The following is a 25,459-nucleotide window of genomic DNA, read 5'->3' as shown; positions in this document are numbered from 1 at the left end:
AATATAAAAATATTGCTTAAAATGTAAAAAACATACATTTGTAACTTAAAATGTAGTATGAACCATCACCTTTAAACACAGGTAACATTAGTGTTAGGTAGCGTGCAATTTGTGCTTATATTAAACCAATACTGAAATGTGAGGCCTCATAGATTTACCTACTTGCAAGTTGAGCTTTATCAAGCTTTGTTAATGTACTTGGTCAGTTTTACAAGTTTCAGCTTTTACCTTAAAGTTGGTTAAAATAAACTAGCTTCATGAGAAAATGATGCTTACCTGCCATGAGCTAGCTAACTAAACTATTTCCTGCCCGGGAACGGTTGCCGGGCAACCAGCTGAGAAACCCGGAAGTTAGCTACTGCGCGAAAAAGTGCGGTGTTTAATTTTTAGCTTCGGATTTTCCACTTGCTAAACAAACAAGAACATTAAGTGAGTACAATACGTGAGTTTTAAAGGTGCAGGTAGGCAGAATTTGTTACCTTTGAGCATAGCCAGGCTGCCTGTTTCCCATTGTTTTCACTCTTTTTGCTAAGCTATGTTAGCTAACTTAGCTTCAAATTTAGCATAGCTACTAAAACGGGTTATCAATCTTCCTATTACTCAGAAAAATAAATATGGCAAATTTCCCTAAATGATAAAGAATAATTCAGGTTTGCTTATATTTATAAGTTTATTGGCTGTCCCCTTTGCACATCCCCACTCAAGCTCACCAATAAATATTGTCAACAAAACGCAGATTTCTGTATCCTGAATTCATAAAACCTCAACCCCAACAGATACACTTTGTGCACATCATTCTCATCAGACGACTGCTCACACAGCAAGACAATCTGTACCATCTACACTACAGGGGCGAAGATCCAATGACTTCACCAAAACCATGACACACTATTGAGTGTCAAGAGTCTTATTCTTGTGGGGAACAGTCGTCTTATTTATGTCCTTAGAAGAAATGGAAGGTAAAAAAGCACAGAGAAAAAGGAGAAACAAGAAACAAGGAGGCTGAATATTTCATAGATTTTATTATTTCTCTGGAAAAGCACCAAGAAAGTCAGACAAGCACCATCCACAGCTCGAAAATAGGAAAGCTGTCTGACAGGCTGACAAAGCATGAGGGAACGATACGCCTCACCCGATGTATAAAACAACACAGCAGACACATTACCATCTATATGAAAACAACAGGCATTCAGGAGGGTGCAGGAACAGTCTCACAATGTATTAAAATAAAATAAGTGGTGGTAGACATTTGTTTGTTGCTTCCAATGAAAAACTTTATTTAAAAGCTTCATTATACAGATAATTGCTTGTTTATTGTGCGACATTTCAGACAGGAAAAAGGAAAAATTACAAGATTCAATTTTAAACTAACAGACAGTGAAAAGACGGAACAGAATAGAAATTCTTGTGTGATCCTCCCATACCAAATCCTGAAGGGAAGGTTTTGGATATATTCAAAATTATATTTTTTTTCACACCATTAAAAAGAACCTGACCCAATAATCTGTATGTGGAAGATGGAAGCAAACTTTCAGGTCCCATTAGTTTCAGATATCCCACTTAGGTTGCATTCAGCAGTGAAAAGGTGCAAAAACAGTATATCTGTCAAATCTAACACCGTGTGCTGGAGCAAATGGTGCGGTACAGAAAAATACATAATAAAAACAGAAATACTTTTGAGGAAATGGTTTATGGCTTCGAGTCAAAATGACCCATTTTACTGTAACATGTCAACCTTTTATAAATGATTCACTGCTGAATGCCCCCCCATCTGCCTGTGTGTATATGAGAGAGAGTGATTGTTACTCTATTGAACCAGATAAACCAGAGTGTCCCCGATGTCCGCAGTGAGGCCATTGTCAGCCAGAGTGACCCTCTTCTCCTCCAGATTGATGTTGAACACAGATTTGTTGGAGATGGGCAACTTGCCCCGTTCCTCGTGCCCCAGGACGGGCACCCGGCGAGGCCCGAGCACAGGGTCCTCGTACCTCATCAGCTTCACTCTGGACAGATCTGATGGAGAAAGGGGGGCAGAGTTCTCAAACATTTTCATATAAACTGAGTAAATATTTAGATTACAACATTAATCTTTTTCATTACCAGGGCCATTTTGCGTTCCTAACAATAGCTTATGAATTTCTCCTGTATACCAATTTATCTTACTTACCTTTGATGAGTCTGTTGACCTTGGCTAGCCTACGGATGATGCTGTCTCTGCTGTCCCCCTGTCGGATATCGACCTTTGTAGAAAACAGGCCATTGGATGGCTGAGGGTTGACCAGGGAAACACACACTCCAGGCTGGGGAGATGGACACACGGCACAATGTAAAAACACACAGTTTAATTGTCGTTTGTTACAACAAGCAATTTGTTCATCATGGGCACACAGACAGTCCTGCAGAAAGTATATACGCTCTAAACAAGCACCTACAGAGAGACACGCACAAAAATACTGTGAATATGCAAACACAAGCTGATAAACAGGTGACTGAAAAAGAAGCTTATGTCTATTCTATAACGCACACTGATAAACACAGCCTACTTTGAGAGCAGCCAACACAACCAAAAGCATTTACCTCGGATCTGAAAACACAGAACGGTTTCCCTGGGCAACAGTCCTCCTTCACTTTGTCGTCAGCCTCAGACGCAAACAGGAGGTCTATCTGTTCCAACTGTGGAGGAGAAGAGATGTGCAAAAGAACAGCAATTAGCTGATCAGTCCACCAGCAGACAGTGTGTATACAGGTGTGTTTGGTATGCACCCTGGCAAACGCTGGCAGTGTTAACCAGCCTCCAGCAGTGATCAGAGACCCAGTTTGAGATTAATAATAACAGGATTGTAAAGTAATTTTAAAAACTTCTCACACCTTATCTGCAGCATGAACCACTTCACTGCGGACCATCCTTATAAAAACAACCACCTTTCAAAGCAACAGTTTGTTTCTCAAAAAAGAAATACGGTGAATTATGTGACAAATGGGGGACAGCATATCACAAGAGTAGGGCCTATCTGCTGCTAACTGTAGCTGCCGTCAACTAATCTGTATTGCAGCTAGTGGTCCTAGCCGACTCTGCCTGGACTGGGAGCTTGGAGCCCAGGGGGAGTGTTGCCATTTACAGTTCATCACTAGCAAAAGAGCTTTGGACCTCCAGGGGGGAGAAGGGTTTCATGGAATGGGCACCAGAACCAGAGCTGGGTGAGCCTGGCTTATTAGCCTCTCAGTGAACACGGCCGCTCTGGGACTAAACATAACCTTAGAGAACGACAGAGACCAGTTTGAAGACAGGGAATACAGTACCAAGGTGATTTACAGTGGCTCCAACTGGAACTTGACGACTGGACGACACAGATACGGTGGGTTCAGGCAGGGACAGGGGAGATGTGAAGTGGGAGGGAAGTCGGACATCAGTGCTGACCTCCAGAGGCCTGAGCAATACTATCTGACTGTCATCTCCTGGGGTACGAAGTGATATTATGAACCAGGACTGGCTAGGCTAGCTGGATAGCTAACTTCAATAGATATCACTGCAACACAATACATAGACGTCTTTGACACAACATCAGAACAGTTTTTTCTTCTCATTCTGTTGGTTTTAAACTAATATTTTTACATATTGCACCTTTAAGTTAGAGTATCACTTTGAAATCACTTAAACCCCATTCTAAGTGTTACTTTTTGAGGCAAGTAATACACCAGCCTGTTCTTCCTGTGATTCCTCTTTTCTATGATTTAGTATTATCCTACAAAATTTTGCCTTTTGTGTAGCAGCTTATCTTTAGCCATGAATGATCAGAGACATGGGAATTGGATTCTGAGTGTTAGTTTGACGTAGATCATGTACAGTCGTTCTTTTCTGTGGTGAAATGTGCCGGTTTCACAAAAGAATCTTTGGGACTTGGGTTTTACTTTTTCACCAGACTAAGCTTCTGTGCAGACAAAAGTATTAACGGCTTTCCTGACTGACAGCTCAGCTCAGGATTGTCTCTACTGACTTTTGCAGAAGTAGTAAAACTCAGCTTTAAAGCTGAGGTATTTTAAGGAAACCAGAATGCTGCACTTGCATGTTGCAGCTTGACATTTATATAACGACAAACAGAACCTAATAAAGTGAATGTGCTCAGTTTATTGCTCATATTTGAGGATCCTGGGGATATAGCACTGCTAGAGCTGCGATGGTTTTTGCTGCTTGTTGTTGCTGTGTAACAAATTTAGCATTATATTCCCAGCTATGTTCAACTGTAGGCTCACAAAAGTGTAGAACCCCCTCAGGCATATTTTCAGCTCTGAAAGACAAATCATGTCTGATCTTAGGAGAGTTGGATCACAAAACATACCTCTAGAGAATTGGTTAAATAGACCAGGTTCTCCATCAGAACTGCTCGCTCATCAAACTCCACTTCCAGATCCAAGACCCTGGGTCCATTCTTCTCCAGGTTCTCCTACAGAACACAAACAGAGCCCAAATAATCAAAATCAAGCATGGAGGTATGAATAATGGGCATGAATTAATAAGCAATCTCAACTCTCCAGAGGAATGAACAGGGCGTTCACATTCAGTATTAATTTGCTACATTTTCTAACAAGACAGCAGTTAATAGGACGAAATGCAATAATTCATCCACCTACTGAAGAAATCACGTTTTTCAGCATTACACAGAAAGTTCATTGATATGCTGAAGCTGCCACCATGAGATTATTAAGGGAGGAAAAAAAGCTTTGGGAACAAAAGATGCCAAAACAAACCATCAAACAAGGAGAGCTGGGAGAGAAAACAACTTGAAAGCTGAAAGAAGAACTTGAGAGACGAACCATGGATGAACACAAAGCTCATCATGACTATTTATTAGTTTCATTTTGTTTGATCCCTGCAGTGAAAGAGAAACACCTGAACAAAGCTGTGGGCACCTGGGAGATATGACAACTAAAATATTAATAAGCATCAAGCTTCTGATCATTTATTAGCAACTTGACCCTAAGTGTATATGTAGCATGATATAACAGATGCAATTACTGCAGTGAGACTGTTTTTTTTTTTTTTTACTACCTGTGATGCTCCGATATATTTAGTGAATGCTGCTATTACATCAAAAGAACAACCTCACTAGAAGAGCAGTTTACATTGTGACACAAATTTAATCTGATTGCAAAGCAGACAAAATGTGAAAGGTTGGACAGAGTTGTAGACAAAAACACATTTTCAAAGTTTTATGAAGGTGGCAAGCAAACACTGGAACAAGCTGAGGCAGCCTGTCAAAAAGTTGGGTTTGTACTTTTTCAATCAATAAACACATTAAACTCTGCAGACAAAGTATTTCTGAAATGTTTTTTCTAAGCAACACTGTTGCTCAATTTGTTTTATCGTATTGGCTACAGTTTTGCCATTGTTTAACACAAAGGGGAATATAAATAATAGCTTTTGAAGAAGCAGACTCAAATCTCTGAAGACAATTACTAGGGTAGACTTTAGACCAATCTTAAATAGAGCTGTGCGGCAAAACAAAAGATAAGCCACCTTACGAACAACCTGGGTAAACAGCTTTTTCAGCGGTAAACAAACTCAACTTGAGAAAAATCAAACCACAAAAAAGAACTGAAGGCATATGTGTGTGGAATGCTGGCATTAATAATAAATGATATAAAAATCACAAATATGCGTTGAGTTACTGCCCTGGTTAGAAGTGTAGAAGGGTGAAGAGGGGACGGGATGTACCTTGATCATGGCTACGAAAGGCATGACTCTCTTCATGTATTTCTTCAGTTCAGGCAGGGCTCCCAGCTCACTCGCGATCACTTTGTTGTCCGGAAGGGCCCCGTTGTTGCTCTGGACAGAAGGGAAAAAAACAAAAACAGGTTAGAGAAAACAAGGATGGAGACAGAGTCCTGGGTAGCTGATGGAGACACAGGAATACTTATTTCATTGCATCACTACACTATGGACATCTGTACATCTGTAAACGTTTACCACTGTGCGTTAATGCTCGTTTCTCACTTTGTAGTGCTTTCCGAGCAGGGATAAGGCACTGTGCTGCCATGGAGGGTAGCTCTTGGCAACGTAGATGGTGCAGTGGGAGGGCTTGGCTGGGGGTTTTGAGTCACCTTTCTGTTGGAGGAAAAACAGCATAAAAAAAAGAGCATTTCAGATTCATTTATCCACATTGCCAGGTGCATAAGACCTGATGGTTTAGCCTCTATTCAGTGCAGTGACAGCATAATTTGAATGGTGGGTGGTGGCCTCAATGGAAGGCAAACAGTGTGCTTGGATTATTCAAGAAGCAAGCTGTTTTTTCGTGTATGTGTGATCTTCTGAAATGAAGATGAGGATCTGTGAACTTATTCTATGTGACAGCTGTCAAGTCTACTCTAGTCCTGTATTATATGTGTGCTTACATGTGTGCTCCCACAAATGAGTCTTGATGTGACAGTACATCACCACTATAAATTAAAAATGATGAAAATTGGATAAAGCAGCTTGATGGACATATTGTGCAAAGAAAAAAAAACATTACATTTACACTCATACAGCCTTTACTGGGTCAATTCTATTGCAGAAACTTTTCACAAATCCTTTACTGGTGTTGTTCATTTTACTTGAACTTAAAAGGGGCACTATGTAGTATTTGGAGAAAAACTTCAAACTCAGAATTTAATATTTACAATACGAATGAGGTAATAATACAAACTTATATCATAAGAAATATTTTGTTTTTTCCATAACTGAATAAACAAGCTGTTCTCAGAGGAAAATAAGGTCCCCAGAACACTGTGTGAAGCTAGAAAGGTGGCAGGGTCCGCCAAATATAAACAAAGTAAAACAGTGAATTATGTTGAAGAAAGTTTTATGTCCACAGGAAACATTAATGATACATGACAGTATTACTGAATAAGTTCATCAAACAAATCCGTGAGTGGATGAGCCAGAATTTTCTACAACTTAACCCTGAGAAAACTGAAATGACTGTTTCCCGCCTCAAACAAGAAAGATTAAAAGTCAGCTCTCACCTTGAATCCATGGCACTAAAATCTACAAATCATGCCAGAAGTCTTGGTGTAGTTATGGACTCAGAACTGAATTTCTACCACCCCAATTACAAAACCAGCCAACTAACACCTTAAAAAAACATGGCAAGAATGAAAGGATTTCTGTCAAAAACAAGATGCAGAAAAACTTTATTTTCAGCAGGCTGGACTATTGTAATGGCGTGGATACGGGAAAATCAATCAGACAGCTGCAGCTCGTCCAGAATGCTGCTGCCAGAGTCCTCACTAACACTAAGAAGGCGGAGGACATTATATCGCTCCTTAAATCACTGAACTGGCTTCCTTTGCGTCAAAGGATAGATTGTAAAATCGCATTACTTGTCTAGGTACAAATAAGCCTAAATAAATCTCTGATTTACTTGTATGTTAAGAAGCATCCAGACCCCTCAGGTCACCTGGACCTCAGTGTTCCCAGGATCAAAACAAAATGTGGCGAAGCAGCTTTTAATTCCATGCGCACCAACTGTGGAACAAGCATCCTGAAAACCTGAGGTCCACTAAAACTGTCAGCTCATTTAAATCAGGGCTTGTAACATTACAGTTTACTGTGGCTTTTCAAATAAGTAGATTAATTTGCTTGCTTTTGTTTTTGTTGTATTTAAATGCCATTCTTTTAGTGTTTATTTTTGCAATCTGCCTCTTAATTTATTTTAATGTATTTCTATGTCTCTGTAAAGCACTTTGAATTGCCTTGTGTCTGAATGGTGCCATGCCTTGCTTAGTACTTCTGAAAAACAGTTTGACTATTTATTTCTTAATCACTTAATTTCTAGAGTAGACTTTTGCAATTTAGTTTATCCTGATGGCGCCATCCAGAGAGAGGGCAGTGTTAGAAACTCATTTGCCAACTAAATCTATCTGTCTTCCTTCTCACACACATGTATGAGAACATGAGTATTTCTTTTCCCATCATCCCTCCATGGCAACAAAATATTTGCAGGAAATCGATAACAGCTGTCTGGAAGCCTGAGATATCGGCTATCTCAAATCTTGTCAATACTTGTTCAGCTTTTCTCCCAGCTGCCTACAGCCACTTATCGAAATGCCCAACTGTTAAACAATAGGCCAACTGTCCAGCTGTGAACACAACAGACTTGAATCTTAAAGTGTATCTAAAGGGAATGGTCAAGTCAATTGTATTTATATAGCTCAATATGACAAAACACAAAAGAGGCTTTCTGAACAGCATATGTCACCCACCCTCAATATTCAGGATGCTGTGGCAGAGAAAAAGGAAGACAACATCAATAATCTACAAACGCTACGTGTCTAAGTGAGTGTGGAGCATCAAAAAGGTGATTCTTACATATTGTTGTATGCATGTTTAAAACAGGGTCAGTGAAGCTGGCCTGGTAATAGAAAAAATAGACTACATAGACTGAGAGCAGGAAGACCTACTTCTTTGATCAAAACATAATTTTTATGTTTTTCCAGTTCCAAGCAGGTAAAATATATAGTTCTGAAGCTCTAGGTCACACAAACACATGCTCTCTTTATAATTAGCAAAGAGAGAGAGTTAAAATCAGCTTTCTTAACAGCAAATATTCTATTCAAGAAACCGTGAGTTCTAGTTCTTGGTTTTAATTAGACTCATTATTTATAAACCTTATTAGATTCAATAAGTGTTTTGAAATTCAGATGCAATAATTAGATCGTATACTGGAACCAAACATGACAAAATGCCAATGAACCCAAATCTACTTTCGGCACGCTGCCTGATATTTTCAATCTTCTTATTCTGCTGTTTTTATTATTTTCTGCCTCATTGTGCTCCCCATCAAACAATCATGAAACTGTTAAACAACACCCGAGGGAGAAAACACTGACACAACGCTGCCTACGATTTAATTACCACACTTGATGCACTTCGAAACAAGTGCTGGATTTCATAAAAAACTATTCAAAAGAAAGCAATCAATTCTGAAATCAATATTAGTTTTTGAAATGACAAAAAAAAAAAAGCCATTACAGCAGTGAAGGAAAAGTGGCAGTGAAGCATGGGTAACAAACATTTCTTACTTTGCTTTTGGGCGGCTGCATGTACGCTTTGAATCTCAGCCGTAGGTCGTGTGCCGTCTCCATCACGTACTGAGAGGAACGGATCAGGATCTCGTCGACTGGACCAGCCACAGGCCACGATGCCTTGGTCACTGAACCGGTCTGTAGGGGAGAGAAAAGTAGAAAGGAGGGATGGTGGATGAGTGACGGGGAAAGACTGCTGTAGTGTTTTGTGTGGAGAACGAGGAAAACAACAAAACTTTGAGGTGCACCTGAGGTTGAGAATCCTATTAACTGCACAGCCAGAGGTCACACCATCTTTATAACAAAACTGGGCACACGACATATTTACCAGGCATGTGTTAGAATCCCAGACTGATGTGTGTACCTCTGTGTCCACTGAGTGCCTCTTGGCTCTTTAGCTGGCGGCGCTGAACACATGATTGGAGTTGTGGGGCTTTTGTTGTTGCTAAGCGACGACCGAAAAACCCATCTCCGGCACAGCAGCACTCTTTCATATTCATAAATTCGAGTATTAAAAATATTCTCGGGTCTCTGTGCTGTTGGGAGTGTGCAACAGTCTGTGTGTGTGTGTGTTCCTTTTTATACGGATGAGAAAAAGGAAGCGTGGCTCCTGGTGGACATGTGCATCAACTGAGGTAATATGTTTGTGTGTGTGTTAGTTGCCATTTCACACAGGTAAATGAGCATGGGGACCTGCGCTACTGCAGACCTACATGAGGCACATCTCTTAGCTTGTTGCTCCCAGGTGTGTTCATGGATGTGAATGAACACAGGAAGTTGAAACACGTCTTTCATACTTTCATTCTTTTTACAGGGGAGATTAACATGAAAGAGAAAGGCGGAGAGGATGAAAGACACATTTGAAGCCGCAGTCAGAGCATGCAGGCAACTCAGAACATGAAACCCACATTATGATGCCAAATCCATAGTCTCTTACCTTGCCCAGCAGACCCCAGGTGTATTCACAAAGGTGTGGGCAGATGGGGGCCAGCAGCAGAGTTTGTCTCTCTATGAACTGGAAGACGAGGTCTCTGTGCATACCCTCGATAGCCAGCTCACGATACTTATCTTTGGCAGCCTGCATACGTACACAAAAACAGTTTAAAACGGTCGTTATCATCACTGGTTAGATTGAGATTTGAATCCTCAGTCATTTTATGCTCCATCTACTGTTTAATCTGTCACTGCAGCATCCATAATATCCACCCAGTGAGGATGGAAAAGTATGCTCATCTTTCAGATATAACGATGATCCAGAGAGTGAGACATTTTATTTACCTGGAACTCAAAGAAGCCGGTCTTCAGAGCCTCCTTGTACATCATCCTGTCATAGTGCTGCTCTGTCTTTAAGATGCCTGCATTCATCTCGCTAGACAGGATAAAAAATTCTTTCAGTAAGTCTGCATTGTCAGTTTATCATTCACTTTTCAGTCAAGATTTTCAGTGAAGGCCATCCCGAACTGTCAAACAAGTTCCCTGGATTTCCACCTCTTGCCTCTGAGTGTGAACTGACCACAGTATATCTTTTTACTTTTCAATTTCAACAAAACTCAATTCAACTAGAACTAGAACTCACTTTAATAAATGAATCTCTCTCCACTTTTAGACCTTTATGTAAGTCGTATCTGACCAGTGCTGAAAACGGTATTGTTTTTCTATGTCTGCTCCATACAGAGTAGATATGATATGTTGACCCAAAACATAAAATAATCATTATTTCAAGCCCTGCATCTTTTGACATGGCAATGACACTGATCTTCAAGGATGTTGAATTTAGTTATCAAAGATTAAGCTCCTTATCTCCAGGATTTCAAACCCCATGCATATGGTCCTCATTAATGTATGTGTGATCTACCTGGCAAAGACCCGATCGTTGAAAGTGTCTGCAGGTCCTGTCCTCAGATTGTTCTGGTTGGCGATCATCTCCTTCACCCACTCCACCCAGGTGTAGAGGCGCAAGATGCCGGCGTCGGCCATGGTCTCGACGAAGTTGGCGTCCTCCACTGTGTCCCCGGCATCGGCGAGAGCCAGGCGCATACCTGAGAGAGGAAATGAAGAGTTATGGTACAATGCCAGGAGGTACAGGGAACAACAGAACAGGTGCAAAATAATAACGGCTGTCTTGAAGGTCTTTAAAGCCTCAGTGAGAATTATCCGTGAATATTTGAAGCTTCAGTGTTGGCGGGGTGAGAGACATTCAACACAAGCTACCATTCATAAAAATTAGTCCACTGAACACACGCGAACGTAAATGACAAATGTGGCATAAACGTGTGTCCCAAGTGAACATACTCAATGTGCACTCTTAGGCACAGATGGAGGTAATAAACGTTAATCCTCAAAGCAGCAATATAGAGCTAATCAGAGCGTTTCTGGGACCGCAGTAGTAAACAAACACACTGTGTCTGTGGGGGAATACGTATTGCTGGACCTACTGCACAGGAGAGAACAGGTGACAAAGTAATTATGCCAGTTAGTGATGCTTGATAAGTATCAGCCCAATAAATGATCAGCCTGATACTGGATAATTTATATTATGTATATATATAGAGATGTAGCCAATTAGCTTTCATTGACTGGAAGAAGAAGAAGAAGAACTCTGAGATTAGGCTCATGACGTCAAACTGGTGCACTTGGCAAAAGCCACATGGTGAAGGCTAGAGAGCCAAACAAGTCAGCACCAGTGTGGATGTTTTTTTTGTTTTGTTTTTTTTACAGTTTTACACAAAGACAACATGATTCTAATTTGCAATTCATGTGCCACAAAGGTTTCAACAGGAATGAAAAAGAGTTTTAACACAAATCTTATTAGTGCTATGAATTATTAAATCATCCATCTTTGCTCACTACATCTTAGCCTTTCTTACCCTCAGGTAACCGTTTTCGCTGGAAAAAATCTGTATCATCCATCCCTAATGTCGATGCATACCGACATGTTCATTTAGAGCTTCATCAAACCGGTAGGCAGTGGTTGTTTTTAGTGAAAAATAACCCAAACAGAAGGGGTCACTTTTCTCTTGTTGTTACATGCTACAGCGCCCGCAGGCTGCAACACTCAAACTGCAGCCCACTCTTGCCTTGTGTTAAGCATGTCGAGCGACACAACCCACAATACAACAATGCATAAAATCGATCTCTCGTTGCCTCGCGTCTACATCCATGTACCTGTGTGGACTATGTTACTGGTGAGAGACGAGGACACGAGGGGTCGACATCAGCCACTGTCCCTGCTTCCAAAGTCTCAAAAGTCAACTGGACTGTGAGAGTTGAGGGTCAGCTTGGGCTCGTCGCTAAATCTTTTCAGTCTTTTGCCACTTTTTCGGTGCAGCCGTCTCAATGTCTCCTTCCTTCGAATACTGAATTGGATATCGATTACCATGGCAACAGCAGCTTTGAAGCATTTGCGACAGCCCTCAAAAAAAATTGTTTGAAGATGAATTGTAGTTATCGTCACCAACACCTTCATTCAGTCACTGCTTTCTAATTTGCTCAAAACAACTTTCGAACTATATGGTTCCCCTTAATCACATGGTGCACACGCGAAACACTGAACTTTTCTCTTCTGCTTCGACAACCAAGCATGTTCAGAGGCTTAGAGGAAAATTCCAGTCTGAGAAAACTTCAAATACCCAGCAGACATCACTTCGAGCTCTTAGACAGGAAGTCAACTTAATACATCTATCTGCTGTCAGACCATGGAGTTCTTTACTTCCACGGCGCGACAGCTCCTAGAGACACAACAGACACATCTATCTATTATTCAGCTCATGCAAACATAAAAACACAGGTGAAAATAACAAACAAAAAAAAAAAAAAAAAGATGGATCAATTTTATCCTCGAGTATACTGAGAGCAGGGGGATTAATCTATGTCCCTACCAGGTAGAGGTGAGAATGATCAGATAAGCACTGCTAGAAAACAAAGACTGAAAACTAAACAAACATAAAGAGATGAACAACATGAGAAAAAAAAGTATTATCATTAATGATGCAAAACAAGACCCTTCCAAACCAAAGGCTTCTGTTTTAAATTACATTTTGAGAAACAAATTATGCCACTGTACATCAAGTCTCTCATTCTGGGTATAATAACTTGTTTTCCTCTCATGTTCCCATTAATATTTGATTTCAGAGACTATTGTTCTTTCCTCTGCATCTTGTTGTCCTGTGAACATTTTGAATCCAATAACATCATAAAGCTGTTGGATATTCATTGTTTGCTTCTGGTGGAGAGATCATTTTGAATATACATTTCCTTTTGGCTACACTTTGATTAAAGTATGTATAATGAATTATAATATAGAGACTCATTAGTTACAGTGCGGTATAAGGGATCTGATATACAATAGCTCATAGCACCCACTATCAACACGTCAACCGTCTTATGACAATGGGGCGTTTTCTAATTATCTTCACCAAGGGATAAAAGATGCTTATGGTATAATCAAGTGTAATGGCCCATGCACTATGAGAGCACATTTTAATCTGTTCCAGATGAGCACCTGATGTGTTTTTCTCCAATGTTTCAATGAAACATGACAGAAATATTGAAAGAAAATCACAGGAGGAGAATAGTAAAAGATAAGAAATGGAGCGAAGGAGGGTGATAAATCAAGAAAAAACGGTGTGTACCGTCTGCTGAGAACTTGTCAATGGCTTGAGTGAGAGTGAGGAAGTTTCCAGTTGATTTGGACATCTGGCGAATAGAAAAACAGATGTTAGCAGCCAGAATCTTTCAAGTGCACCCGCCCACACATGTTTCTTACAAAGCGGAGTCGAATAAAAACATTGTGTCACAGGATGTCTGTGTTTGCAGTGCAAATCAACAGCACGCGCAGTAATTAAAATTCTTAACAACATCAAACACTAGTTAATTAGTGGCACATGAGAATAGAAAATTATAAATACAAAAAGTTTGAGGCAAAATATAATCTAGTATTGTTACATAAGGTTTAATTTGTGAGTAGTCAAACAACCCCAGAACACAGAAAATGGGACCAGACCATTTTTCCTGAGATTATAACCTTACTAACGAATTACGTTTATTCAGAGATAAATATTAATATTAATTACTGTATAGATTAATATTTTCCAACATTAATATTTGACACACCTTTTCAGAGTTGAGGAGCAGATGTCCATTGGCTCGCACTGCTTGTGGCCACTTTCCACTGGACGAGAGAGAATGTTGTCGTCAGTGTCACCCTTCACCACCACCACCACCACCATCATCATCATCAATCTAATCCAACGTTGCAACTCGCTTTTTAAAACCAAATTATAATCATTTTCAGATCTTGTATGTCAAATACCTTTTCCACAGCAAAACAAAGACTTACATGCGAGTAAAACAAAACCTGAATAAAACATTTTAATTACAATTTGCTTTGCTTACAATTCGGATGCCAAAATAGTCTTGGTCATGTGGATGGAATCTGCACCAACAATTGAATTCAATTCTTAAACATAATATTTTTAATAATGCACTTGGTTAGAGTGTTCCATTTACAATTGACAGCATTAGTTCTCTCAGAATCTGCTCGTCTTAAAAACAAGATATAACGTGTTTGTTAGTGAGCTTAAGAGGTGCTGGTGGGTGGATTGTGTTATTGTTTGACAGAACCAGGCTACCTGTTTCCCTGTTTCAGTCTCCGTGCTCGCTGTAGCTTTTCATTTATTATACATAACAAAACAAGAAATCTTTTCATCCTGTGAGAGTAAGACAGTCAACTATTCCTTCAGCAGTCTATCAAACCCCAGTTTGAAAAATTGTCAACTGGGCACACTCACCTGTCTTTGGGCCACATAGCCACATGGTTGTACAGGTAGTACGAGAGGTGGTTGGGCACCAGGTCTTTGCCAGACACACGGACGTCCACAGGGTACCAGTACTCAAACTCCCTTCTCAGCCTCTGTAGATGCTCTTTAGGAATGTCTGTCTTGGGGAAAGGAGATGTCTTAAAGAAGATAAAGTCCCACACCTCTCTGGTCATCTGCTGCGGTCTGTGGGAGATAAAAAAGAGAAAGAGAAAATAATCAAGGCTACAGAGACGAATGCTATTGAGGTATTTAAATGCCTGTGTGTCTTTGCCCTTTCATTTTAGTGCGGAGGAAGTTATTTGATATTATTTAAATCAATAGTGAGCTATGAATTGACTTTTTAAAACTGTTTTTGAAAGGCAGCATTTGTCACTGACTGCACATATTATTTATTCATTTGAAGATTATATTTCATGGATGAATAACAGGCAACAAATCGATTTATTTTAAAAATAAAAAAAGTCTGAAAAGCAACACCTGTCATTTGAAATGATTAAATTTAGTTATTAAATTGTTATCTTCTCTCCCTCAGGTGGCCCACATCTAAGGCTGTTTGAAGGTAGAGAGAGCGAGATGGGAGGAGGAGAGGAGGCAGAGTGAATGAGTTAGGACTTAATACTTGTTTATGCGAATGTGCTACTGTCCCTGTGTGTGTGTGTGTGAATGCATGCCATGCTTGTGTCCATACTTGATGCCCAGTGGTGAGGCTCCCTGTCCGTTGAGCACACCCCCCTGGAGAAGGTGGGCTACAGTGTAGTAAGCCATGTAGATGGTTGAGTCCGATAGTGACTCGATCAGCCACTGCTCGTCCCAAGGCAGCCGCGTTCCTATGGTAACCAGGAGGCGTGCAAACACACACACAAACACAGACACACATGCAACCACAAATCAGGAGACAGAGACAGACAGGCACAAAGCCGTGTGAGAGAAAAAGACAAAAAAAAAATGAAGAAAGACAATTGTTGTCTCCTCTGTGCTGACATGATCCTTTGTTGCATTTGCCATCTCGTCAAGCTGGTTGCATTCTGGTGCCAAGAGAAACCCTCACACAATGGAATAAGTGCTGGGCTTTATTATGTAATCCTTGGCAAACAAGTTGAGATGTAAAACTTTAACGTCAAATAAACTAAACTCAACCAAACCGACTGCTTTGCCAAACAACTGGTGACTTATTTTTTCGCTCACGGACACACAATTTTTAGGGCAAAGAGTGTGGAGGTGGGGGGGGAGTTATGAAAGACATGCTCCTCAATCAGCCTCAAAGGCAGAAAACTTGTGTTTTTGTGTTGCCAGTGAGTGATTTTTTTTAACCAGCTTTCAGTGGTTAAAAACGTAAAATTACTGCAAGCTTGAGCAGTTATTAAGTTTCACAAGCAGTAATTACATAAACATGAGATCTGAGCAACATTACTTATGAAATGTTGATATTACCAAATAAAAAATACATGCTCCTACTCTTGCACGCCATATCTTTTTTTCATTCATTTGAATTCAAGTTCAGAAAAATAAATCTTATTAGATATCACACAACTGATCTAGAAAATGTCTTATTTTTAAACCTCAGGAGGTGTCAATAGATTGATATAGAGTATATGTCTGTCAGTCAGTTTTTGGCTAATAGGTTTTTCTGTATGAATAAAAATGTTCCGTCAGTGATCACATTGATCAAAATACACACTTAATTTGCATCTTTACATTTGAGTTATATTTTGCTACCACAAGTGAGACAGAAGTGAAATGGAATCTGATGTGCCAACTTGCACTTTTACAGTAAAACCTTCATATTCTGTAAATTTGTGGGGAGATTTCTACAGAAGGAGTCTACACCAGGCCTGGCCTGCACTGTATGCCAGCTGGCCCTCAGTCTGCATCTATTCCTGTATGAACAGAAAGGCAGACTAGGTGCTTTATCAGCAGTCCTTTGTCTCCATCTATAGACCGAAAACATCAGTCGTACACCAGCCCAGCTAAAAACATCTCCTTTTCATCTTCAGCAGGGTGGTACATTTAATCTCAACACAAGAAACAACATTACTTATGGAAGACACACACAATAGAGGCGAACGCTCACCAAGTCCATAGGTACGAGAGCAGGCGTGCTCCTGCAGCCAGGCCAAAGTTGCTTCAAAGTTTCTCCTGGTCTCCTCACAAAATCTGTATAGTTTGCAAAATTGAACAAATGTAATCACAGGAAGGAGATGCAATTATTCATCTTTTTGGACTTTGGCATGGTGAGATACATTTTCTGTTCTCAGAATGACATTTCTAAGCAATAAAGTGGTTCAATATATTACACCCCCATACTAGATTGTCTAGACCTTCACTGGAAGCCCAACAAACTGCACAAAGCAATATATGAAGAGAAATTGGTACGTCAGAGATCAGTGTCTTACGTCTCCAAAGGCTTGAGGGCTTCATTGGCCTGCTTCTTCCACTCTGCATCCCCATAGTCCAAATACCTGACAGACACATATAACATTAGCACACAGCTAATCCCAAAGGGCACAGGATGCTCTACACTTGACAATATAGATCAATCTCCAATCATCTTTGTCATCATTTATCAAACATTTTGTTACCAGCATGAACCCATTTCCCCCCCACAAAAAAAGGTACCTCACAAGAAAGAACATTTTTATATTCACTTCTATTCTTCTACAAAACTACCATGAAGCTTTAGTTCCACTTACGACAAGTCATTTCTTCTTATTACTAATAAACACACTATTCAGGTTTTATATTATAAAGATTCCTGGGTTGATAATTTTACTTGGCACTCACCACTGGTCACACAGAGCCACCACACACTCATCAGCCGAACGCGACATGACCTGTTTTTCTGGCTCCATGTAGATCATGGCCTCGCCCTGTTGGAGATCATTACAGAGCTAGCATCAGTACAGGTAAATATAGAGCATGCAGTATATCATACATGGCATATTATAGACTTTCTTGCATTAGGACCAAAGAATTTCTTACCCTCTCAACCATCATCTTCTGGATAGGTTTTTTGACATCCTGAACCTTCTGCCCCTTGTAGCCATCAACCAGCATGATCTGACACAGGAAGTAACATTTCATTCATACTGCATTTATTTCACTATTCTGACCATTCAACAAGAAGTGGGCTGATCCTCCACAGTGCATTCCTCAATCACAAATTATGACAAACTGCTCAGTGAGAGGACACATACTCAGAGTACGCTTATGACTTGTGCTCTGCTTCATGTGCTGCTGAATGGCCCCTTGCAAATTGTGGCATGTAACATTTAAATTTCCAATCTGTGGACAGTGAACGTGGCAAAATTTATACATTTCAACGTGAATAATGTTATAATAACTTGAACAGTGAGGGGCTTAGCAAGAAGTGAGAAATACAGCAGAGTTTCTCAGTAGTAGACAGAACCAACCTGTCCGAGGGCAACATGAAGCCAATAGCCTTTTAATGAATAATTTAGTCTAGCCGTAAGCTGTGAATCACTTGATTTGTGTCTGGGAGATAAATCACACAAGCTTCAAACCTAAAGTTAAATCCATGAGGAGTCAGCACAGGGCTTGCATTTTGCTGACCTAAGTAGCTGTTTTCTACTCATTAACCATTAAGTGGACTCACCCCTTCATAAAATCCCTTCAGGTAGACTTTCTCTTTGGCCTCCGCCAGCTTCTCCTTGTCGTTCTGGCTCTGGATCTTCAGCTCATCGCACAGCAGAGGTGCAGATAGGTTCCCGTAGCCTGGGATGTCTATGATTGGGATCTGACATGTGCACACACATCGAGGCTGCATTTAGAATAGTTGGTTTTACTGCAACCTGACTGAAATCCAACAGACTTTACAAAATCAGCTTACCGGCTCGAAAGGCAACACCATCTTGTCTTCAATTCCATACTTTTCCCTTAGAGCCTTTTGGAAATGCACACATTGAGAACATTTTTAATTAAGAGCAAAGTGCAGTGCATTCTTCAACACTGGGTGTTAAATGGTCACATCTCTTTCTTATGAACCAGTGGTTCAGTCCAGCTGAAATCAAGCAATTAGCAAAGTAGAAAACTTAAAGGGAGACACTACAGATGAAGACTTTTATTTTAGTAAAGATTCCTGTATCTATAGTATCAATACTGTATTCCTGTAAATGTATGCAAATGTGTGTGTGTTAATTATATACTGCCTAATTTGTGTATTTAACTCCTGTTTATCAACCTGACTGCAGCAGCGATCCAAGGAGGTGACTCATGACTCAGCCACAGATGTTCTCAGACGTGTTAATGTTTTAAAGTTTTATTCATGTTAAGATTAGTCTTGTTTAGCTGACTTCCTTATCTTGGAAGCAACCAAATGAAATGCACCGTTACCTTGAGTAGTGTACACAACTCAACAAAATATATAACAAAAAGGTCATACATTTTAGGGCAGAATTTCTACATATTATATCTTGAATACAAATAATCAACTGGGGAAGTTTCATGATGATTACTGTAGTTAAAATTTGTACCCAATTCACCTGTTGTGTCTCCTGTAAAGTGCTGTTAAAATGTCAAAAGCTTAATTTCCAAACTGCATTTAAAGTTTCAGAGAGGTTCTGATTTCTGAGTTTCTCTGCAGCTGACTTAATCTGAATGGTAGAAATGTAGTTAAATGTCACCTGTTTTTTCTTGATGTCTCTGAGAGCAGCGATGTCATCAGGAGCATCAGAGGGTACACTGGTAACGACCCCCGTACCTGAGGAAAAGGCAGGCAAGGCAAAAGGCCAACATATAAAATGTATTTATGCAAATCAGGTAGTGTGTTTCTCAGCGATGCTCTGATTTACATTATACATGTTCAAAGATATTAAATGTCAATTGCCGCCGCATTCCCTCAACTGCAGAGCAACCACACCGGACCAACTAACTAACTGTGAAGAGGTGAAGGACGAATAAACATGGTCCGCCAACTGATAAATGTCACAGGTCGTCCCAGATTCACGCTCACTCACTGCTTAACATAGCCCTTATAAACAGGGCAGCACACTGGGCACGGGTGATTTATTCTTACTGAAATTCTGACATTTCAACTAAGTCATCCAGACTTTCCAATTATGGCCACTTACATAAATTCATCAACAGGGCACATGAAAATAAACGGACTAACAGACAAACTACAGCCCTGGAGCACCACACACCAGAAAATAGATAGTACTGACTTCTAACAGAATAGAGCCACTCTGAGTGCAATTAGATCCCTTTTATTTGTTTACAAATGTTCTTCCTCAGGGCAAACAAAACAGCCATTACTTCCATCCTTTGGCATCACAGTACACCACTTTATAAATTATATGATGACCTTGGCCTACTACTTTGAGACACCCAAGTATTTTTCCATAAGCTCCTCCAAGAATATCTTAGACAAGGAGGACTAAGGGATAAGGCTCGGTGCAGATTTTCTGCAGAAAGTAATACCTAAAGCAACATGAGCTGGAATAAATTATCTTTATCTGAGAGGCAGACAGATATAAACACATTGACATATTGTCAAGCAGCTCATATTGAAATATTCACCCACAGGCAGACGCATTAAACTCAAGTTCAAGTACGTAAAAGAGAGAGAGTAAGGTGCCCCCACTCAAGGGTATTCTCACTACTCTGAGCAATGCTGAGAAAGAAACCTTTCAACAACTACAACCCTTAAACCAATGTGACAAATTTCTGCCTTGGAAAAACACTTAACCAATCTCTTAAAAACTTTTTGACACGTACCTTTGTCCTCCTTGATGGTGAGCATGGGCAGAGCATAGATGATCTTATAGGAGGTCAGAGGAGCGCTCAGGGCACAGCCAAGGATATCCTAAGAAGAGACACAAATGATGCAGAACAGAAGGTAGAGCAGGAGTGATACATTAAACAGAATCAATTTTGCAGGTTTTTGTGCAATAACCATGAAACCTCCTTCCTCAAACTGACTTTACCCTGCTAAGTTTACTCTTAAAAAACTCTCAAAGACTATAATGACTGATATTACAGCATGTTTTAATGTTACGTAAATGCAAGCTGCTTGACTGTTTTTTAGATGACAGCATTTATCTTAAATCATTAGCTTCAATCAAATTAAAGACAACTGACTGAAATACATGTATGTATTTGCAGCTGGTAGCAAGAAACACACAAAGTTAGTACCTGTCCCAGTATTTCCATGATCACTGGCACCACTCCATTCTCTTTGGTGAAGCCCTGGTAAGACATGTTCCTGGCAGACCTGCTGGTGCAGATGAAGACGTCTCCGCTGGTTGTCTCAAAGGCGACGTACTTCATGTCGGGCCTCACCCAGCAGTTGGTCTGACCGAACATGGTCTCTGGTCTCAGAGTGGCAGCAACCAGGAAGATGTTTTTGCCTTTCATGCCGCTGTGGGGAGATTAGCATTAGTGCTTGACTTCTGTATGAAAATAAGAGTTAGCGGCACTGTGTTCGTCAAGATGAGAATGAGAGGCAATGTTTTGTTTTCTTCTGGAAGATCATCATTAGACCTTATTTCAGAAAGAATATTGGTGAGACAAAATTTGGATCCAGTTTGAACTGTGTCATGAATTAGACTTTGTTTGTTGATTTTTGTTGTGAAGCTGACTGACATATGAGACTGTCAAAATAAGTAATTAGAAAGAATACACATCCAAAAGTTGCTAAAGTGACATTCGACATTCACCAAAATCACCACATGCAGTGATTTTCCACTCTTTAAATACTTTTTTCCTCTTTCTGGAAGAGCAAGGTGAATTTTGCCACGGTGACAGCCATGTTATTGTTGGTGATGTATACCGTGCGAGACGACAGGTGTAGTTCACAGTGCAGTGTCAGACAAACCTAAACAGTATTTTACTATCTTTACAACAAACTGGGACTTCTTTGAATTGCAAAATTATTTGTTTAATTGGCAAACATCATATGAGTAATCATGGCACAATTCAAACGTGATCAAAAAATTATTGTCTCTCACTATCGACTACCATATTTCCAAAATAATGTCCAAAGGGGGACTAAAGAGAGTGACCTGTCTGTGGTTTAGTATTCTTCCTAAAAAGAATAATTGGCAGCACTTTGTAATTATTTACCTGCTATAAAAGACCTTGGACTTGAATTTTGCTGTGTACGGTTCAACCATTTTCATCTTGATGAGAGTGTACTCCTGAGGTCCAACTCCCTAAAGTGAAGAAAAATGTTACTTGGAAGAAAATGAAAAAGATACAGCTCTTAAATCGCCTCAGTTCAAAGTAAGAGACCAAAATTCGATTTTCATCACGACATCATTAAAACAAAATTGAGCAAAATTCACTATGTGGAAATTTCTTCATCCCAATTAAACTGCAGGAAAACTCAAAAAAGGTATGTCAAATACAATCACAAGTGATCCCATGGTCACGTGTTTTGAATGTGAGATGTAATGTAGTTTGTTAAAAGTGCAGTACAATGGAGAACAAAAATATCAAATGTAGCTAGTGAATCAAAGTCCCTTTTCATGTTTGCTGTGGGACTCACAGTTAATCATATAATCATATCACAATTTTTCTCTACGAACACATTCTCTCATTGGGCCGGACAAGTATACCTCTCCTGTCTGCCTGTCATGGTCCATGCATGGCTGTCCATCCTTGGGGGAATAGATGGTATACCTGCCAAGGAGTCATATACAGTCACATTATATTATGGAAAGAACACCCCATGCCAAAACATCAAACCAAACTGCCTGAGACAAAATGACAAACTCTAACATCAGTTATCTAGCTTTTAAATATCCACTTTGTTTTTACCCCACAGACAGACAGACAGACAGACAGACATGACATTGGTACAGGGCATTGTTTTAGGCAAGATAATTCAAATGGTCAAGACATCATCATATTACATACTGTGGGGCACTGCGTATTTTCCTAATTTTTATTCATATTACTGCGTGGACAGTGCTCAGATAAAAGTTATACAGACACTTCTAAATCATCTCACCTTTTGCCAAACTTGATCTTTTTTCTCTCCTTCAGCGTGATGAACTGCCATCTGACGAAGGAGTCATAAAAAGGGTTCACATCTGTGGTGATGAATGAACGCCTCCAGTCCACCTGTGAAGTGATAGCAGGACAACTTTTAAACTCTAACACATAAAGTATGTTAAGATAATTTAGCTCATTGACATTGCATGAAGACTCGATAGTTAATTGTAAAGCAAAGAATATTTTAACATGTCTTATAACAAAGTATAAAGAATAAAAACAGAAACAAAACAAAGACAATTGTTTACTAGAGATACAGAAACAAATTTGTTACCTTGACTCCCATCTTTGTGAGGTCTTTCACAGCCAGAGGAGGAAAGTACTCCAGCCAGTGTTCAGCAGCGGCAAACTTGGCAATCTCCTGGTCATTCAGGCCCAAAGACTTCATAATGTCCCACTGGAAAGTGGCGGTTCCAGTCTTGGCTGCTGCTTTACTCTAATGGAGAAATAAATTTTTTTTTAAAAATGCATGTAAAAATGATGTAGATTTAAACACCCCTTGTGAATGCTGAGCCGCAAGAAAACGTAAAGTAATGAGCACTAGTTTTTTATAAAAAAAAACATTCACAAAATTGAGTTTTTTCATCTCTATATGGAAAATGCCATCAGTCTTGTCCCCAAGACTCTGACCTTCTTGCCCTTGGCTTTGTCCTTGATGATGATTTCATCTGATGGCTTCTCCTTCTCCTTCTCCTTCTCCTCCTCATCCTCGTCTGGAAACTCCGGAGGGTTACCATACAGCTCCATCTCTCTCTTCAGTTTGTCTGCACAGGCCTGGTGGAAACAGTATGGATGTATGAATACCAGAGAGACGGTAAAGGCAAACTACACTGATTTTTGTTACAAGACAGTACCAGAAAGCATCATTCCTAAAAATCAATGAAAAAGAAAGACTAACCTTGATTGGCATTCCTGTGCAGTGCAGTCCAAATGGGAAGAGGCATTTCTTTCCTTTCAGAGACTGGTAACCAACAGCAAACTAAAAGAAAGAAGTTAAACAGGAGAAACTCAGAGCCCAGTGATTATTGTTGTGGAATATTTGCATCTCAAGTATCTGTCATATGTGCAGAGTGAAAAAGTTTAATCTCTGTCTGCTTTTGAACGCAAACCCACCTCACACTTTGACAAGCTGAACGTGTGGCCAAGGTGCAATCGGCCATTCATGTAAGGGTAAGGGAAGGTGACAAAGTACTTGTTTTTGCTGGAAGGAAAACAAAAGGGAAGGGTTAAGCAAAATATACACGTGAGACCAAAATGATCTTGTATAAAGTATCATTTTATTAGGAAAAAAAGTGCTTGTAAACTGGTAAATAACATCAGGTAAACATTGGTATTGAAGGTATGTTGACTGCACTACATTATTGTGGTCAGAGCCCCACCCACACTTGCATGGCTTGTTTCTTCTTCAACGGCAACAAATCTTTATTACCATACCTATTAAAACACTAGGTGTTCACGGTTGCATCAGGATGATATCACATGAAGGAAGCACGCCTGCAAAAACTCCTCTGAGTATCATGTGAAGTGTTTCCCTCACAGACAGTCTTACAGCTGCATACTGAATTATTCCTGGTTCACATGTGTGACAGAGATTAACACTCTTTGGGTAATAGTAAATAGGGTCCTTCCTTATAACAGCAGATACTCACTTTGTGCTTTCCCCAATTGTTGTTGGTGCATCATTCTCAAATGCTTTCTCCTTCTGCCATTTCTCCTGAATCTCCTGCTCAATCTTTCTCAAATAGTCCAACTTTGCTGTTCCTTTCCGCTCCTGCAATACAACGACGAGCAAGATGACAGCTCATGAGAAAACAAAGACTGAACAGTGACACGTGTAAATGAACTGAATATAGATTATATCCTAACAAAAAAAATATACTTTATGAAGCTGCCAAGTGCAAGAGAATATAACACAGTAAAATATACCAGACTAAACTAGAGTAGAAAATAACAGAAAAACTGTTCAACACGTGATTAACAGCAAAACAGCTGTAATCTCTGGTCCAGCTGAGTCAGATTTCTTTCAGGTCTATTGCTGCAGATGGCTCGGCAACTAGCTTGTGTTAGCTAACTAAGCTAATAGCTACAGTAAGTTAATGGGACATAACCATTCCGCTTCCTCTAAACCAGCATTAACCACTCAAAGGCGCAGGGCATAAAAGTGTTAGACCTACCGTCATTTTGACCCAAATTACGAGCTGTTAACTATTGTATCGTTTTGACAGAAGAAACAGTAGAAATAGTTTCCAGTTTGACAAGGGGAGCCCACGCCACCGGTGCCTGGCTGATGACACCCACAAGCAGCTTCCCGCGTGGTTTCCTGGGAAATGTAGTCCGTAGGAGTTTTCAGGCGTCGTAACATTAGATAGCTAATGAACTAGGACCTTAAATCGCACAGTCGTGATTTTGTTAATCTCACATATGTATTACACAACTGCGGGACTCCGACATTTCTTTAATAAGTCGCGGTTGAATAAGGTTTCAACGTCCGTCGCCTGGCCTGTTTTACGACAAGTCAACTTGTGTTGCCATGCCGTAAACCACTTCGTCCGAACTGCCAGTGA

General features: G+C 40.0%; 1 protein-coding gene across 1 annotated transcript; it reads right to left on the bottom strand.

Moving 5' to 3' along the window:
- Window positions 1–1,248: 1,248 nt before the first annotated feature.
- LOC141006949 (leucine--tRNA ligase, cytoplasmic) lies at window positions 1,249–25,173 on the bottom strand. The gene is made up of 32 exons (XM_073479264.1): window positions 25,070–25,173; window positions 24,545–24,666; window positions 24,009–24,096; window positions 23,794–23,874; window positions 23,526–23,669; window positions 23,170–23,331; window positions 22,852–22,964; window positions 22,457–22,520; window positions 21,963–22,051; window positions 21,033–21,258; window positions 20,616–20,703; window positions 19,523–19,599; window positions 18,730–18,783; window positions 18,496–18,636; window positions 17,862–17,939; window positions 17,664–17,749; window positions 17,276–17,341; window positions 16,954–17,036; window positions 15,571–15,709; window positions 14,853–15,065; window positions 14,176–14,233; window positions 13,695–13,758; window positions 10,919–11,102; window positions 10,342–10,432; window positions 10,001–10,141; window positions 9,061–9,201; window positions 5,993–6,103; window positions 5,714–5,824; window positions 4,338–4,442; window positions 2,578–2,673; window positions 2,168–2,300; window positions 1,249–2,013 (listed from the first exon to the last, which is right to left on the bottom strand). The coding sequence occupies exons 1-32, from the start codon at window positions 25,073–25,075 to the stop codon at window positions 1,808–1,810; spliced, it is 3,561 nt and encodes a 1,186-aa protein (XP_073335365.1). The 5' UTR covers window positions 25,076–25,173; the 3' UTR covers window positions 1,249–1,807.
- Between the last annotated feature and the right edge of the window lie 286 nt (window positions 25,174–25,459).

This window comes from Pagrus major, chromosome 13, assembly GCF_040436345.1.
Source record: "Pagrus major chromosome 13, Pma_NU_1.0".
In the NCBI taxonomy this organism is placed as follows: Eukaryota; Metazoa; Chordata; class Actinopteri; order Spariformes; family Sparidae; genus Pagrus; species Pagrus major.
Note: the sequence above shows the minus strand (reverse complement) of the source record. Positions and strands in the feature narration are given on the sequence as shown.